This window comes from Petaurus breviceps, unplaced genomic scaffold, assembly GCF_028583685.1.
Source record: "Petaurus breviceps papuanus isolate PSGF00001 unplaced genomic scaffold, PetGlider_PUasm1.0 90444, whole genome shotgun sequence".
In the NCBI taxonomy this organism is placed as follows: Eukaryota; Metazoa; Chordata; class Mammalia; order Diprotodontia; family Petauridae; genus Petaurus; species Petaurus breviceps.
This window is the reverse complement of record NW_027187256.1, coordinates 1353119-1371744: the sequence shown is the minus strand read 5'-3', so window position 1 is coordinate 1371744 and position 18626 is coordinate 1353119. Positions and strand designations below refer to the sequence as shown.

Here is an 18626-nt window from a genome sequence, read left to right as displayed (position 1 = left end):
CAAGTCCAACGGGGCATGGAAGATCTTTAAATCCCATAACCCTTACAGAGAGGGAATAACTTTGGCATAGAAATCTATCTTACCATATATGCAGTTAGGAGGGGAAGGTGATAATGGGTGGGTGGAGGGGGGGAAGTAGCTGAAAGACGGTTAGGCAAATGGACAGGGTGAAAGGAAAGATAGAGAGGGTAGGATAAACTGGGAAAATAGAATGGAGGGAAATACATAGTAATCATAGCAGGGAAAAAAATTTGCAGCAAACTTCTCTGATAAAGACCTAATTTCTCAAATATAAAAAGAAGTAGGTCAAATTTATAGAAATAAGAGTTATTTCTCAGTTGATAAATGGTCAAAACATAAGAAAAGGCAGTTTTCAGATGAATTACTCAAAGCTTATAGTTATATGAAAAATGCTCTAAATCACTAATGATTAGAGAAATGCAAATTCAGACAACTCTGAGTTACCATCCCACACCTATCAGATTGGCTAATATGACAGAAGAAAAATGACAAATATTGGAGAGGATGTAGGAAAAATGAGACACTAATACAGTGTTATACAGTGTTGGTGAAGTGTTATACTGATTCCACTGTATTGTAGAGCAATTTGGAACTATGTCCAAAGGACAAGCCTTGCATACCTTTGACCAAGCAATACCACTACTGTTCTATATCACAGAGTTAAAAAGCAAAAATGAAAAGAACCTGTATGTAAAAAAAAAGTCATAACAGTTCTTTTAGTGGTGGCAAAGAACTGGAAATTGAGGTGGGGATTGTCATCAATTGGGAAATGGCTGAACAAATTGTATATCATTGTAATGGAATACTCTTGTGTTATAATAAATGATGGATAGGATAGAAAGACTCACATGGACTGATACAGAATGAAATGAACAGAATGGGGATAACCCTGTATACAGAAACAGCAATATTGTATGATGACTAACCATGAATGACTTAGCTATTCTCATCAATATAATAATTCAAAATAATTCTGAAGGACTTATGATGGAAAATGCTTATTCACCTCCAAGTAAAGAACTAACTGATAAAGTCTCAATGCAGATGGAAGCATACTTTTACTTTATTTTCTTTATTTTTTTTTGTATGTGTTTTCCTTTACAATGTGACTAACTTGGAAATATGTTTTGCATGACTGCACATGTTGTAACCTATATCAAATTGTTTGCCTTCTCAGTGGGGAGGGGAAAGGAGGGAAGAAAGCTAATTAGAGAATTTGGAATTAATTTTTAAATGAATGTTAAAATCTTTTCATAAGTAATTGGGGAAAAATAAAATGTTAATTTTTAATAAATAAATAAATACACGAAGTGGACCAGGATGGTAATCTGTGATTTCACCAAACAGTTACACATGCTTTAGGGTTTTTGCTTACATTTATGCCCTGAGATTTCTGTGGAGTAGCTCTTAGTTCTCTACAATGTATATCCTTGTTCAACTGACAGGAACTCAGCTCTCCTAGACCCAACTGCCAACAAATAGATTCACTCTTTGCTTCTTTACTTAAAACTAAATATAAATTTGAAACTGACAGCCACATAACATTTTGACATTTTGGTTACTAATCATTTCATAGGAATTCAAACACATGGTTTACTCTAGAGATTGACTTATAGGAGAAGAATGAATCCATAATGCAATTTTTTTTTTTTTTAAGCAATCGGGGTTAAGTAACTTGCTCAAGGTTACATGGCCAGTTGTTTCTGGGTGTGGTGCTGAGTGTCTGAGCCTGGGATTCGATCTCCAGGTCGTCCCAACACTGGAGCCGGTGCTCTTACTCGCTGAGCCACCTGGCCGCCCCTAATAATGCAATTCTTATAGAAGATGGTGCATTGTACTAAATAAAAGCCACCATGCCTTCTATGTTATGTCAGTAGCTTTATGAAATATGGTCTAATCTCTCTCATATATGTTCAAAATCAGGACTCAGAAAAAGAGGCTGAAGTCTGTATACAGGAGATGTAGAGGACTACTGGAGGGTGACTAGGATAGTGAGGAAACTGGAGGAACAACTTCATGAAGTAAATGGTTAGTGTGGAAAAGGGTGGATTAGAGAGTCATGATAACAGTATTAAAGTATTAGAAGAGCTGTCCAGTGGAAGATGTATTTACTTTGTTCTGTTTGGTGCCACAGGGCAGAATGAGAGGCAATAGGTAGAAACTACAGAGGTAATTTTTATCTCAATATAAGAAAAAAAATTACAGCTTTCCAGTGCTGGAATGACTGCATCAAGACATTTTGGGTCCCCTTCAGCAGAGGTATTCAAGCACAGGTGACCTGATCACTTCCATATTGTAGATGGAATTCCTCTTTCAGGTATGGGTTCAGCTAACTGTCCTCAGAGGTCCCATCAAATTCTGTGATTCTTTGAATATCAGTGACCTAATTCTGACTGCCTTTTCTGAAGAGGACATAGTTCAGAGATATAGTATATAACCTCACTGGGGGACATGGAACTACTAGCTGGGATTGGAGATGAAGAAATCCCTGGCCATAGTTTTTCCTTGCTAGATCCCAAGGTACCACAGGCCCCTCCCTCCCTCCATGTTTATTTCATGTTCTGTTCCTTAAGTGCCTGTGTAATTGTGGAGACTGGGGACTCCTTAGAGGCATCCTTATAAAGCTTAGGGCACTCAGGAGCAGCAGAGTCTGGAGAGTGTTTATTTGTACAATTGCAGACCCTCTATTCCTTACCAGGACTATCTCAATGAAGTAGGTAAGTCCTGGGTCCCCAAACCCCTTACCTCTCACTAACCACTCTCCTATTATGAGAAAGGACTTTTGAACTCTAATGTGTTATACTAAAGTGAGATAATGATGTCCATATACTATTAAAAAAACTAGTTATCTTTGTTTTTTTTTTTAAAGCAATTGGGGTTAAGTAACTTGCTCAAGGTTACACGACCAGTTATTTCTAGGTGTGGTGCTGAGTTTCTGAGCCCGGGATTCGATCCAGGTCATCCTGACACTGGAGCCAGTTCTCTTACTCGCTGAGCCACCTGGCCACCCCTACCTAGTTATCTTTATAAGAAAAGCTTTTTGTAAACCTCAAAGAATCATAAAACTGTGAATTTTTATTAGCAAAGAATTATTTCAATCATTTCCCTTCTCAAAAGTTTTCCATTCAGTTCACTGGGTGTACTGTCCTTTGCTGGGCACTAGGGGAGATTCAGAGTTGTACAAGAAATGGTCCCTATCCATGTGGAGTTTGCAACCTATTGGAGGGGAGAAAACAGGAATAGATTTGAGGAGAAAACATGAAAGGATGTAAAAGAAAGTCATAATTAGTGGAAAGAGTTATATGAGAGAACATAGGAGGGTGAGCATACTGTTTAGAGTGTCATGGAAGTCTTCAAAGGTACAGGAGCATTTGCACTAAGCCTTAAGTTAATCCTGGATGTTGACCAGGAGAAAAGTGGATGGGCAATGATGGTATTCCAGGGATAAGGAATAGCTGGAATAAAGGCCAAGGATAGGGCAAGTATAGACTATGTTCACAGAATTTTGAGTTGTCCAGGTTGACATGTTAAAAATGAAAAAGCCCTTTCTAAAGTTTTCCCAGTAAGGGAATATAACAAAAGTTTAGTTCTAAGTCTCAAAAATATAGCACCTATTGATATCCATGTGAACCAGGCAGAGACAATGTTGAAATAATACCTAAAGGAAAAAAGAGACTGAATCTTACCTAGAAATGAACATGAAAACTTATCTATTCTATGAATATGGAGAAATACTATATGTCCATACTGAAAGAGAGAGAAGGAGGTGGGAATGAGATTTTGAAGATATGGTGAAACAGCGGTTAAAGGAATGAAAAATCTGTACATTTGGTCAATTGAAATTCTTCATTTCTGGGTGCCATATTTGAGAAAGTTTATTGAGAAAATGGAGCATATTCAGGTGGGAATTATGTCTAGGATAATGAGGGCGTTAGCAACCATGATATATAAGGATTCATTGAAGTAAATGTGAATTGTGAGCTTGGAAAATACTTGGGGTGGTGGGAGATGGTAGAAAAGATTGCTTTCCACAAACATTAGAAGTGTTGTTCTGTGCAAGAGCGATTAGATTTATCCTCTTTGACCTCACAGGACAGAAATGGAAAATAAAATGTTGGAAGTTGCAGAAAGAAAGGGTGATTTCCGTTCAACATAAGAAATACTTGGAAGCAATGATAATTGTCCAAAACTGGAATGACAACAGTCATTTTTCTTAGGGAGATTTAAACAGGAGTTGTATGCCAACTTGGGTTGTTCTGGAGGTGATTCTTGTCATGCACCAGTTACCCTAGATTACTTCTAAGACTCCATAGATTCTACATATGAATGAAATAAGGGCAGGTAACATACCAGGAACATAGATACTTAAAAAAGAGATGAGAGTACTAATGCCCAAAATGAGATGAGTGTGATGAAGAAAGCTAAGGACAACAAAAGACTTTTTGTCCATTGTTAGGTTTCTGTGTTTTGAGTTATATTGGAGGAAAAAAGAGGATCAAAGAAGGGGTAACTGACAACAGAGAAAACTCAGAGATGCTCAATTTTAATTTTGCTTCTGCTTTCTCTGTCAAGGTGAATGACTTGAGACAGGAAAAAAAAAGAAAAGTAGGGAGATAGAGTGCATTTAGCTTCCATTTATGAATTCAAGTTGCTCGCCACACATAATGGAATATAAAATCAATTTCAGTGAATTGTAGAATGTGAGAAAAGGATTGATGTGCTAATTAAGTTGGAAGTAGGCTGTAGAGGATTTTAAATTAAAGACAAGAGTATGTATTTCATTCTAGAGCAGGCATTTTTAACCTGGGCACCATGAACTTGTTATTTTAGGAAATGTTTTCTAACTATATTCCAGTATCAATGGTTTTATTTGTATTTCCCCTTTAAAAACATTTTTCTGGATTTAAAAAAGTTATTCAGAGAATGGTTGGTAGGCTTGACTAGAGTACCAAAAGGTTCTGTGAATGAAAAAAAAAATGTTAAGAATCTGTGTTCTAGAGGTAATGGGTGACCTGTGGAATTTAATGAGAACAATGGCCTAGTTAGAAATGAGTTTTAGGAAAATCACTTTGATAACTAAGTAGAGGAAGGAATTGTAGTGGAAAGAGATTTGACACAAGGAAATCCATGAAGAGGCTGTTGGATAAGTCCACATGAACAGTGGTCTCCAGTGGAGTGATCCATGAATCTATGTTTGGCTCTGCACTGTTTAATATTTTAATCAGTGTCATAGATAAAAGCATAAATGAAATGTTTATCCATTGTGTGGGTGACACAAAGCAGAAAAAGATAAAGGATTTGAAAAGTAATCATCCAAGTATCACTTGAAGATGCCTAATGAGGAGAACCCCATTAACTGCAGCAGTTTTTTGATAACCTGTATGCATAACAGTCAGAATCCAAAACAAAATTTGATGGACAAAAATTATAATCCAAATAAAACAAGATAAGCATAAAGATAATAAATAAATAAAGATGAATAAATTAATGGGGGAAATAATTTCACACTTTAGAAAAACTTCACAAATATCATATGAATTAAGCATTGTTAAACAGCATTTCATATGAAAACAACCTGAGGTTTTCGTAAACTTCAAGTGAAATATTAGTCAACAGTGTGAGACCAGAACCAAGAAAGTAAATGTGATTGTAGCTTACATACAAGAGGCATAGTATAGTCAGAAGAAGGGGATGATACTCCTGTTCACTAGATAGATTATATCATGAGTACCGTGTTCAACTCTCTCCATCATAGCTTACTAAAACATTAATGCTATATATTGTGTCTTGAAAAACATAACCAAGATGGTCTCAAGTTCAGGCCGTGGATGGTTCAGTTTAAAATCTAGAGGTGTTTATCTAGAGAAGGGAAAACCTAGGCATGATATCTTTCTTAAAATGATCAAAAGACTGGTTGTCATGTAGAAGAGACATTTTCTTTGGTTGACTTAGCCCAGGAAAGAACGAATAATGTATGGAAGACATAATGCTTGATGTAAGGAAAAATTTCATTATTCAGGTTATCAAAAAACTGCTGGAGTTAATAGGGTTCTCTTAATTAGGCATCTTCAAGTGATACTTGGATGATTACTTTTCAAATATGGTGAAGAAGAGATCCATTTGGAGCTATGGCTTAAGTAGTTACTAAGGTCTTTTCCAGCTCTAAAATTCTGAGATTCTATGAGTCCACCTCTGAAATTCAATAACTATATTTTCTGAATGTTACTTTTGAGGCTATTTCTCATGAGTTTATGATTAAAGCTTTTTAGACATAACTAACTCAGTTTGCTAAAGAGTTTTTTTTTTCTTACCACATCCTAGTTTTGGAGATTGCAAAAGAAAGGAAGCCTTCACTCTCCTCAACCTCAGAGAGGATTTGAGGCAAAGGTCTATTAAAGAGTAAGGAAACAGTCAAGTTGTGGGGTTTTTTTGGTGGATCTGGGAGAAGCAGAGGAAAGAAGGAGGAAAGGCACAGAAGGAAGAGAAAAAAAGGAATAAAGGTATAATAGCAGGGAGAAGAGAGAAGGAGGGCAAGGGGAAAAAGAATAAAGTGCTAACTAGGAGAAAAGGGAAAAGAAAGAGGGAAGGGAAACATAATGAAGAAAAGGAGGAGGTAAGAAAAGAGGTAGAGGAGGAAGAGGAAGAGTGGGAGTAGGAAAATAGGAGAAAGCAGAGGAGGAAGGAGAAGAAGAAGAAAGAGGAGGAGGAAGAGGAGGAGAAAAAGGAAGAGTAGGAGGAGAAACAGAAGTGAGGGTAACTTGGAGGATGAAAAAGAAGAGGACAAAGAATGTAGAGAAAAGGGAGGGGGACAAATTAAGAATTTGCTGCTCCCTGTTCTTGAGTATTTATTTGTACTGCAAAGGAGGTATAGTAGCGAATGAGGGAATTAGGGAATGTGAGGATATAGGTGATGCACTCTACTAATAATTTAATATTGTTATCATTTACTATTATCAAACAGGAAGGCCAAAACTAACCAAACAGTGGTTAGTTATGGTTAACAAGAAAGACTTGCTATATAAGTTGAGTTGTAAATCTACCTTAAAGAAGGGAATTAACAAGGATTAACTGAAAGGCTAAGGGAAGTTATTTTAAGTATTAGTAAGGAGTGAAAGATAGGAGAAACTTGAGGAGATCTACCTCACTGGAATAGAAGGTATATGCTGAGCAACAGAATGACATATAACTGTGAATAGAGTAGTTTTAGATTATGGTGGTCTTAAATGTCATACTGAGGGATTTGATCAAAAATGACCTAACCCTTCCTTTCCTTTCCATGAAATTTGACTATACAGCCTGAACAAAACTCCCAGCATGGGGAACTCTTCCACTAATGACATAGAGTTACCTCCCTTCACTCTGACTGGCTTCCCAGGGCTTGAAGACTCCCAACACTGGATGTTCCTGCTACTTGGAGTCCTCTATGGTATATCCATTGTGGGAAATAGCCTAATTCTCTTCATTGTTAAAGAGGAGCAAAGTCTGCACAAACCCATGTACTATTTCTTGTCCCTGCTTTCAGTCAATGACATTGGTGTGTCCTTATCCACACTACCCTCAGTGTTAGCTTCTTTCTGCTTCCATACCCAGGAGATTACCTTTGATGCCTGTATGGCACAGATGTTCTTCATCCACCTTTTCTCTTTCATGGAGTCTGGGATCCTACTGGCCATGAGTTTTGATCGTTATGTGGCCATTTGCAACCCACTGAGGTATTCTACCATTCTCACTGATGCTCGAGTTGCAAAAATGAGTCTGTTCATTGGTATTCGAAGTTTCTGTGTGGTTTTTCCAATGCCTTTCCTCCTGAAGCGTCTGCCCTTCTGCAAAGCCAACATCTTGTCCCATGCTTACTGTCTGCACCCAGACCTGATCCGTCTGCCATGTGGAGACATCACTATCAATAACATCTATGGTCTGTGCATTGTCATCGCTACCTTTGTCCTGGATTCTATGCTCATCCTCCTCTCCTACATTCTCATCCTCCACTCTGTGCTGGCCATTGCCTCCCAAGAAGAGCGGCTTAAAACACTTAACACTTGTGTGTCTCACATATGCGCAGTACTAATCTTCTACGTGCCGATGTTGGGTGTATCCATGGTACACCGCTATGGGAAATATGCACCACCATATGTGTTAACACTCATGTCTCTTGTCTACCTCTTTGTCCCCCCCATGCTCAATCCTGTCATCTATTCCGTCAAGACAAAGGAGATCCGTAGGAGGCTCATCAGGTTATTCTCTGTTACTAAACTCTGAACAGTAGAAGCTACGAAAAAAAAAAGAAGAAGAAAAAAAACCACTAGCCACACACAGCATCATCTCATCGAGATCACTGTGAGTTCAAGTGTTTGTTTTATAAGATTTACATAATGACACTAGTAGCTGTCATTTGGGTAAAATCTAATATACTGAGATTTGTTGGGGTTTTTTGGAGAATATGGATCATGGCATCATGTTATGAGCAAACAGACCTTTCATACTATGACTCACCAAGTCATACCCTCTTTCACTTATTTCCACTAGATTCCACTTTTTTTGTATCATGAGTTTTACCACAGTTTGGCATTTTACAGCAAATTAATCTTAGAAATGGTCACAATGTGAATTATATCATAGACCAGATTGTATTTTCTTATATAATTAAAGTTCCCAGTAGGGAAGTTCCTGGGCAAGGACTTGGTTTCAAAGAAATTGCATTCATGAAAAACTTTTTTTTTATTTTATGCAAAAAGAGAATAACTATTCAAGTTCAAGCTTCCAAATATCATCTTTGTGACAGGAATTGGAGGACTTAATCACATCTTGGGATTTATAGTTGAAATGGACAAGCATTCCCTTATTAGTCTTGAGAGCAATTGGGCACTATGGAGATCCTTGAAATAGGTGGCTGAATAAAGTCATACGGCATGGAATTCTATCTTATAGGAAAGTAGGGGGGAAGGACATGAGAAGGGGGGATGATAGAAGGGAAAGCACATTGGAGGAGGGGTAGTCAGAAGCAACCCCTTTTGAGGAGGGACAGGGTCAAAGGAGAGAATAGAATGAATGGGGGGGTTAGGATAGGATGGACGGAAATATAGTTAGTCTTTATCAACATGACTGCTATGGAAGTGTTTTGAATGACTACATATTTGTAACCTGTATTGAATGGCTTGCCTGCCCAATGATGGTGGGTGGGGAGGGAAGAAGTGGGAGTATTTGGAATTCAAAGTTTTAAAAAAGAATATTAAAAATTGTTTTTATATGTGACTGAGAAATAATATATGCAGGCAATGGAGTATAAAAATCTATCTTCCCCTACAGGAAAATGGAAGGGTAGGGGATAAAATAAGGGGGGGGTGCAGATTGGGAGAAGTGGTAATCAGAATACATGCTGTCTTGGGGTGGAGAAGGGAGAAATGGGTAGAAATTTTGGAACTCAAAATCTTGTGGACCTGAATGTTGAAAACTAAAAATGAATTAATTAATAAAAATTAAAATAAAATTAAGTAATACCCCAGAGTTCCTAAAGAGATATACACAATCAGTAAACAAAGTGACTAAGAAGAATCAACCAATCAGTCAATCAATAAACATTTACTAAGTGTCTACCATGTGCCAGACATTATGGTGATTGCTAGAAGAAAGGAGATATCAATAGCTTACTTTCAGGAACAAAGGGTCAATCCTCCCAGTCCTGCCAAAGCCTTAGAAAGCTTAGCCAGAAACATCCTGGTACAGGGGAAATAAGGAAAAGTTGAAAGAGAAAGTAGGCCTGAGCTGTGGTAGAAAAGGGAGAAATTAAGGAGGACCATTGCTTCCTGTAGAAGCCAAGGAAGGAGCCAAGGAGCCTTAGATAGAATACACCAGTAATACCCTCCTCTTCAAGGATTGAAGGGAAGTTCTAAAGACAGGTCTGCTCCTTCCCCAACTCTCCCTCATGATACTTATCTGTTAATACACTCTATGAAATATTTGCTGCCTTATTCACCCAAACATTTCCATAACCTGAAATCTGCTTTATCCATTATTAAGGGGTCATGGGTTATTTATTGATAAACATAAATTTGAATCGCTACAGAGCCAAACCTTTATGTAAACATCAGGAACTTTTCTTAATTGAGACCTCTGAACTACTGCAATTATACTCCTGACTTTTCCTAGACTAGAAACTTTGTAAAGTAATAGAAGGCTTATAGTAGGCAATTAAAAATGCTTATTGAGTACCTGACCACATGGAGCTGAGAGACCTAAGCTAAGAAAGAAGCCTATGACACACTTATAGCATCATGATGTGGTTTGATAAAATCTGTAGACTAAAAGGGGAAGAGAAAAGAAGGCAGTGATAAGGAGTGTCTGCAGTCCAACTAAACCCTCCACATCAATGCCACCCAACCACCATTCTTACAGTTATAAACCCAGGTACATAAAATAGGCATAAATACAGTAATATATATGGGGTGAGTAGAGTATTGGACTTGGAGTCTGAAAGACCAGGATTTTAATCTGTCTCTAACACTAAAAACTCTTAATTGTTTGGCCATGAATGAAATATTATACATCTCTGGAGTGTTCAGGAGGACTAGCATCTCTGGTGTGAGGGCTTGCTGAGCCCTTTTCAGAGCTGCTTTCTACCTTTCCTATCCACCTGCTACCCAAAGCTCACCTGTAGCTCCAAGGAAATGCAGCATGTGCACCAGCCACACTCTAGTAAAGCTGTTTCTGCAGATTAACTAAACCCAGTTGGGGGTAAGCGACAGACCTCAAACCCAATGATGATATAGGGAGACTGTCTACCCCCAACCATATGAAAACTTTTCCTGGGGTAGTGGATGGAATCCCAGATAAGAATAATTTGTTCCAATGTGATATGAAGGCAGCTGAAGCAGGAGCTTTGAAATACTTAGAGCTTTGTCAGTCATCGAGGATGCCAAGGGGTCATGCACTGTATCCTGAACCATCACCAGTCATCTTGACTGTTGCCCTGCCAATGGACTTTGATGACTCTGGAAGGGAGGGTGAGGCTGATGACCTCTTCCCACTCTGCCTCATTTAAATTCAATTTACATGCAAGTCAAAATTTATACATCTCTGAGACATCTATTAACTCGGAATAATAAATACCTCACAGAGTTTTGTGGAGGCTAAAATGAAATAATTAATGTAAGGTGTTTTTCCTTTTCAAAAAGTATGTAAATAACTAATAAAATATACAACCGAAGTATTATAAAATTTATGTATTTAAATCGATTGTTGCACAATACTGGGAAAAGCTTCATGAGCTGCAAAGTCTCAGAGACTAGCTATGTGGAACTATTACCAGCACAGGAACATTGAGCTCTGTGCCTTCAAAGAACTTTGAGGCTGCTCTGGCACCAGGGAGGGGAAGGAGAAATGGAGGCATCAAGGATTTCTGAGGCAGAAGTGAGGCAGGTCTTAAGGCCAGGCCCCATAGCCTTTCTCCATTTCCTTTCCAGCTCTAGATTGTAGTCAAGTCAACAAGCATGAATTACTACGTTCTAGGCACTGTGTTAAGCATTGGGAATGAAAATATAAGTAAAAATTGTTCCCTATCCTCAAGGAGCTTACATTCTAACGAGGAAAGGCAACCCATAAAGTAAGGGTTTAGAGAGGGAGGAGAAGGTATCCATTTGGGAACTTGGTAAAGAAAGTCTGAAGAGTCAGGAGTGGAGCCTGGAGAGGAAGGAAGACATGACTAGCCTGGTCACTTTATTAAAATGAAGGTCCTGGGAGCAAGCAACCAGTCTGAGGAAGGACCCTGGGCAGAAGGTGATGCTAGTTTGAGGAGTCCAGAAGTGGAACAAACTTCCAACATGAGAAGACCTCTGTATAATTTCCACAGAGTCAGACACAGAGCTAATGGAGAGGAGAAAAGTAATGTGAGGCACATGTTGGGTTTTTTAAATAGTCATATTAAAGACCAAGGTGGATATTATAATTGCTTATGTTATAGAATAATTCTATTGTTTCTTGTTCTTGGAACTCTTCAGAATTCAGACAAGCAAACAAACAAACAAAGCAAGATGTGTTTGTCTTTCTTAAAACTATGGAAAGCATTTCATTATTCCCAACCAGCTACAAGAAAGGCATGGGCACAAGGTGAAGGTGCCTGGAGTGGCTAGGTGGTGCAGTGAGTGGAACACCAACCCTGGAGTCAGGAGTACCTTGAGTGCAAATCTGGATTCCGAAACTTAACAGAAAACTGACCTTGGGCTAGTAGTTACTTAACCCCAACTGCCCTGCCTTCCCACCTGCAAAAAAAACAAGGTGAAGGTACCTGAAAGAAGTGGTTTAGTGTTTTAGAAATAGCAGATTCTAAGGTTTAGCATTGTAAACTCAATTCTGATCCTATTTTCTGTATTGTCTTGTTAACAACTTAGTGATACAGGAGCTAATTGTGATATCAATGAATGAGGTGATCATCTCTATAAGTGATAGTAATTGTACAGGTATGGGATAAAAGAAGTCAAACAGAAAGTAACTCTTCAGCACACTAATTACAAAGGTTGAATCCTTTAATGGATCCACTAGAGAAAGGATATGAAAATATTTGGGACCCATTCTGAGTCCCATTCATCTGAGACAGAGTGGGTGCCTACATTTTTAACTCAAAAAATTTGGAATATAGTAACTCCCTTCTTTTGCTTACCACACCTATGTTCTCACCAGAGGAAAAAAAAGTCCATTTGAGAAGTATTGATTAGTCCCGATTGTGGTTTAGTTCACTTATTACAGTAGTGACTGGTAAATCTCTAAAGGACTCACAATATTGAACTTCATGCCCTATGCTCACGTCATATTAAGCCTTTGTCTAGAATGTACATTCAACCCTAGGCCGGTAGGCAAGGTGGAATTCTTCCTCTTTTTCTTCTGAACAGCCAGGTAAACATATGCATAAATCACTTGCTTGTATTAGCACAAATGGAAAAGTAATTTGAAAAAGAGAAATAACTACATGAAGTATGCCTAGCTAACTACCTATAATATGGATAGATAGAACACAATTTAGAATCTAGTGGAAGAACAGGATATACTCCTACTTACATAATTGCATATTTAGTCACATGCATCATATATACATAGCAAGAGAAGAAAATTAAATCACTTGCTATAATGGAGAACAATAGATCTGTCATTCATCATTCTAATCAAAGATTCATTGAACACATCTTTATTTGCAATGGGAACTAAAGATGTTGTACCTGTTCTAAATGCATGTCAAGTGACAATTCTCCTGAGACAATCTCTTAGTTTCAACACTTGCTATATACACTATGAGAAAGATTGTGGTATTTATGTCATGGTGATTTTGATAGCTGATAGTGATTATGATGATGATGATGATGATGATGGTGATAGTGGTCAAGTCCTCTACATCTTCAGAAGGTCTTCCTCTAGCATTCTTTCTCTGAAGACCTGAAACACTTTTTTTGTATCACTAATATGACATTTTTTTATGCACCCTTGTATGGCTAAGCATATATATATATATATATATATATATACATATATATATATATATCCTGCCTTCTCTATTAAACTAAAAGCTCATCCAAAAAAATCTATGTTGTATGATTCTTTCTTTCCCTAGTATCCTACACAGAATAAGTGCTTATCAGTGTTTATGGATTATGTTGACGACAGTGGTACTAATGACTTCCAGAAGAGTGCTACAATTATCTAAATCCAAGAAGGTCACATGTCAGTTAGTGAATCACTGGGAAAATACTTTGACTTATCTCCTTTGTTTTGGCACTGTAGATAATGGAGTTGAGAACAGGGGAAACAAAGAGATATATATTTGACGTGAGCCCATGTACATAGGTATGTAGAAAATGAGCACAACATAGGTGTGTGATACATGTGTGATGATAGCCTTGATTCTCTCCTCATAGAAGGCAATAGCCATCAATGAACAAAGGATCAGAAGCATAGGAGAGAATAATAAAGAGAAGGTCCAGACCAGTGGTAGAAAGCAAAAACATTCCATAAATGCCATTGACTGTAATATCAGCACAGGCTAACTTCTTCATGTCTGGGTGAAGGCAATAAGAATTGGAGAACACATTACATCTACAAATGGGCAGCCTCTTGATGAGGAAAGGGAAGGGAAAGAGGGTTGTGAAGCTGTCACAGCCAGGTCCATCCCAGCAATCACCTGGTTGGTGAGGACAGAGGCATACCTCAGTGGGTTGTAGATGGCTACATAGAGGTCAAAACTCATGGCCAGCGGAATTCCACTCTATATCTTGGAGAATGAGTGAATGAAGAACATTTGAGTAAGGGGGGCATCAAAACAATGGCCCTGGCATTGATGCAGAAGGTTCTGAAGGCAGTGGGAAGTGTAGTCAGAGACACGATCACATCACTGAAGGAAATCATGGACAGGAAATAGTATATGGGTGCATGGAGCCTGGACTCCCCCCACATGGCCAGCAGGATCATCATATTGCCCCCAAGAGCCACTGTGTACATCATGCAGAGGGGCCTAGCCAGTCACTGCTCCGTGCTCTCTAGGCCAGAGACCCCTTTCAGGAGGAATACAGTTGTATGTGAGACATTGAAAAATCCCATGGTGAAAGACCAGGGAAATCTTCACAGTCAGATCTTCTGTCACAGAGACATCAGAAAGCCCTTTTAGAGGAGAATCAAGAGATATGGAAATTAAGGCTGACATTCAGAATTATAGAGCTCTAAAGAATTTAACTACTCCCTAGCTATTTGTCCACCTGCAAAACCTCAACAGGGTTCACTTTGCTGCATTTTATGGTCACAAGTCTCCTGTCCCCTTTCATTCCCCTTTCCTCATTGCAAGGATTATAAAATCACTTGATTTTATATCTTGTGGAAAAATAAAAATTCAATCAAAAGATAAAAATTATTATATTGAGAAAATACTCTAACAAATAGCATAAAAATGTTAAACTTAAGGAAAATTCAATCGAATTTCTTCAAAATGTTATTGATTACCAGATAACTTAGTACTATGAGTTCATAGTTCCCCAGAACTACCTTAGTATACAGTGCTGTGGGACAGGGGATTGCCAGAATGTTGGACACTCTCGTCAACTGAACACAAATGGTGTTTGTACCTCACTACTTGGGGTAGCAGTGTCTCTTTTCACTAGATGGGTATATTCTACAAATGGCTGAAATCATAGACTATATCAGAAGTGCACAGGCTCCCATGCTTAATACCTGTATCAACCCCTCAGGCTTAGATGAGACATAACTCATGGGGAGTCAACCATGGCCACTGTACTTTATCCAAAGTTTCAACTTTTTTTTCCTCCTCTATCTCTCTTCTTTTAAAACCTTCAGTGACTAAAGACATTTCTCATGTACAGCCCTAAGAAAAGTCACCTTCTGGATTCTCAGTGATCATGCCCTTTGGCCCAAAACATTCTGGGAAATGTAGCACAAGGAGAGTCCTTATCTACCTAGACACAGATCTGTCTGGAAGCCACATGGAACTCCTTATAGAAGTAGAGGAGATGGAAAGAGGACCATATTGTCAAAGAGGCATAGATTTTGAATTGGAAGAAATCTCAGAGGTCGCCTAGTCCAGCCCTTACATTTTACAGATAAGGCAACTGAGGCCTCAGCAGGATAAGTGACTTGCACAAGGCCCTAAAAGGTAATAAGCTTCAGAAGCAAGTTTGGAATCCAGGCCCATTAGCTCTAACTGTGGTGATAATTCCATTAGACCTTCTAGTTACAAACCATAGATAAATAAACTGAGTCTGAGGGAAATAAAGCAACTTGACCAATGTATGTGGTAGAACCAAGACTAGAATGCAGGACTCTTAATTTCTATTTTAGTGAACTTACTTCACTAAGCATCTAATTGGAAAAGGACATTTAAACACCTTACTAAATGTATAAAATGCTTTATTGAATATCTTGAGTCACTGAATTTATCACCAAGTTGAATCAAATAGATACCCACTACAGGGTCTTACTTCATTGATAAATCATGGCTAATAGTTCTCTATGAGCTTTATCACAGTCAGCTAATAACCTCAATTGAACACACACACACACACACACACACACACACACACACAATTCTCTTCGTCCCCCAGCACTAGACACTCTATCGGTGGAATAAAGGAAAGGCTTCTGCCCAATATCCCTCCTACTTCTGACTATTTCAGAATCAATTCTCAGGAGAGACAATCTTTCCCTCCTCAAGAGAGTTCAAGCTTGGAACACAAGTGCTCTGGGAACATTAGCCCAGTGACAGTCATTAAATCTCTAGTGTTGGATAATAACTTAGAGTCTTTTCTGAAAGCAGAGTTAGATTGTGGAGAGACTTCTTTTTTCTTTTTTAAATTTTTTTGGTTTTTATTAATTTGTTTGTTTCCTTTTAGTTTACAAGATTCAACTCCACAATTCCTAGAGTTTCAAATTTTCTCTCTCTTCCTCCCATGCCCCCCGCCCATGGTGGGATACAATCAAGTATAGGATCTGCAAATACTTCCACATTAGACATTAGTCAGGTTATAAAGAAGGATTATATCGGGTGGAATGAACAATGGGAAAGAGGAAACAAAACCAAACAAGAAAAAAAATAGAGAGCAGGTACTTTGCTTCAATCTGCATATAGACTTTGTTCTTTTTAGTTCTTTCTCTGAATATAGACATCTCTATCCATCATGAGTCTTTTGGAGTTGACTTATAACCCTGTATTGCTGCGAAGAGTTCAGTCTATCAAAGTTGGTCGTCACACATATGTATTGTCTGTAATTGTGTAAAAATCTCTCGTGGTTCTGCTCTTCTCACTCAGCATTACTTCATATAAACCTCTCCAGGTAAATATGAAGTCCATTTGCTTCTCATTTCTTATAGCACAATAGTATTCCATTACATTCATATACCACAACTTGTTTAGCCATTCCCCAACTGATGGGCATCCACTTCATGTCCAATTATTTGCCACCAGAAAAAGAGCTGCTATAAATACTTTTGTACATATGGGTCTTCCACTGACTTCTATGATCTTTTTGGGATACAACCCTAGAAGTGGTATTGCTGGGTCAAAGGGTATGAGATTACTTATAGCCCTTTGGGCATAGTTCCAGATTACTCTCCAGAATGGTTGAATCAGTTGTGGAGAGACTTCTTAGAAAGGAGTGCTCTGGGTATAGTATGGTAATCAAACAATAATAAGCACTTTGCAGTCTTCTCTTGAATCACCTTCATGTAAACTCTACCATCTACATTTTCCTGCTTACTATTCTTTGCCCTCAGTACTCCATTTATTTAACTCTATGCCTTTTTACTGTCATAAGAGAAATGATTATTTCTTTCAAATTTTAATAATTAATTATTGAACTAGGACTAGGATTTTCTTTTTTCAGAAACCTATAGGATTTTAGTCTTTGAAGGACATTGTTGATGGATGAGATTGCCCAAATCCCCGTGCTTTTAGATCCTGGTTGGGAGTCCCCACTCAACTAGAGAACCTTATACAGAATTAAATCTAAGGTGAATTCTGGGCCATTTTGTTTCGCTCAGGCAGGCTCTGGTGAGGGAGTGGGGTAAGAAACTATGTCTAGGTTATCCTTGGTTGAGGGTGTTGGGAAGTGGTCTGGAAGTAAGAATGATAAAAGTTACATCCCTCAACCATCATTAGAATTGTTCTACCTCTCATTATAATATTAATTCTTCTCATTAATTGCTAGCCAATCACAATAATCTCAGGAAAACTGATGCTTCCAAGGGCACATAAGGGTTGAATGTGTTGCATGAGGGGGTCTTTGGCATTTTCAAATGCCACTGACTCGCCCCTTTATTAATTATCTACCAGCATAATTAATCAATTGATTAATTACCCAGAAATGATGTCTCTTGAACATTTTATTCATTGCAGTCACCAGTGCCTGGAATGCTCTCCCACTTCACCTCAGTCTCCAGGCTTCCCTAGTCTCCTTGAAGACAGCCTAAATCCCACCTTTTAGAAGAAATCCTTCCCAGTCTCTCTCTGCCTCCCTACCACACACACATAGTAGACCCTACTGCCAGCCACATTCCCTATGAAATTACCTTACATTGACATTGTAGTTATCTTGTGTGTATGTGTTTATTTGCATTCTGTCTTCTCCATTAGAACATGAGCTCCTTGAGGATAGAGACTGTGTTTTTATCTTTCTTGATATTTCTGTTCCTTAACACAGGGATGAAACACATAATAAACATATCATAGATGCCCATTTTTCAACTGCCTGAGCAGAGTTTAGAGGTTTAAAGAAGACACACTTTGCCAGAGTCAAAATGTGCCACACCCATGTACCTCATCTATGACTTTGGTGCATTGCTGGTAAGTTCATGGGAAGGAGAGGGCTTGTGGCTTGATAGGCAAGGATTCAGATGGTGCCAGGAAATACTTTCCACAGAAAATTAGTTTTTGTTGCTGGGTCCTCGATGTCTCAAAGTGAAGATGTGATTTGCCAGCAGAAATGTAGGGCAGTGGCCACAAAAGTAGAAAATTAATAGATGCATTCTACATCAGAATGGGGTGGCACCTTGGGAACATCTAGATAGAGCAGGGCTTCTCAAAATATTTCTGGGTGTTGAGGGTTTTCAAGACCCTTTTAGTT

The 18626-nt window shown here is 38.4% G+C and overlaps 3 protein-coding genes and 1 pseudogene across 3 annotated transcripts in view; 1 reads left to right on the top strand and 3 right to left on the bottom strand.

Annotated features, from left to right (window-relative positions):
• LOC138177722 (hemoglobin subunit beta) overlaps positions 1–18626 on the bottom strand; it is a 297632-nt gene that overhangs the window by 248213 nt on the left and 30793 nt on the right. The gene's annotated exons all lie outside the window — the stretch shown is intronic.
• Positions 1–18626, bottom strand: part of LOC138177723 (hemoglobin subunit epsilon) — a 277438-nt gene that overhangs the window by 228026 nt on the left and 30786 nt on the right. The window lies entirely within an intron of this gene.
• Positions 7011–8280, top strand: LOC138177623 (olfactory receptor 51I2-like). The gene has a single exon (XM_069108838.1). The coding sequence runs from the start codon at positions 7336–7338 to the stop codon at positions 8278–8280; it is 945 nt and encodes a 314-aa protein (XP_068964939.1). The 5' UTR covers positions 7011–7335.
• Positions 13760–14499, bottom strand: LOC138177764 (olfactory receptor 51I2-like; annotated as a pseudogene).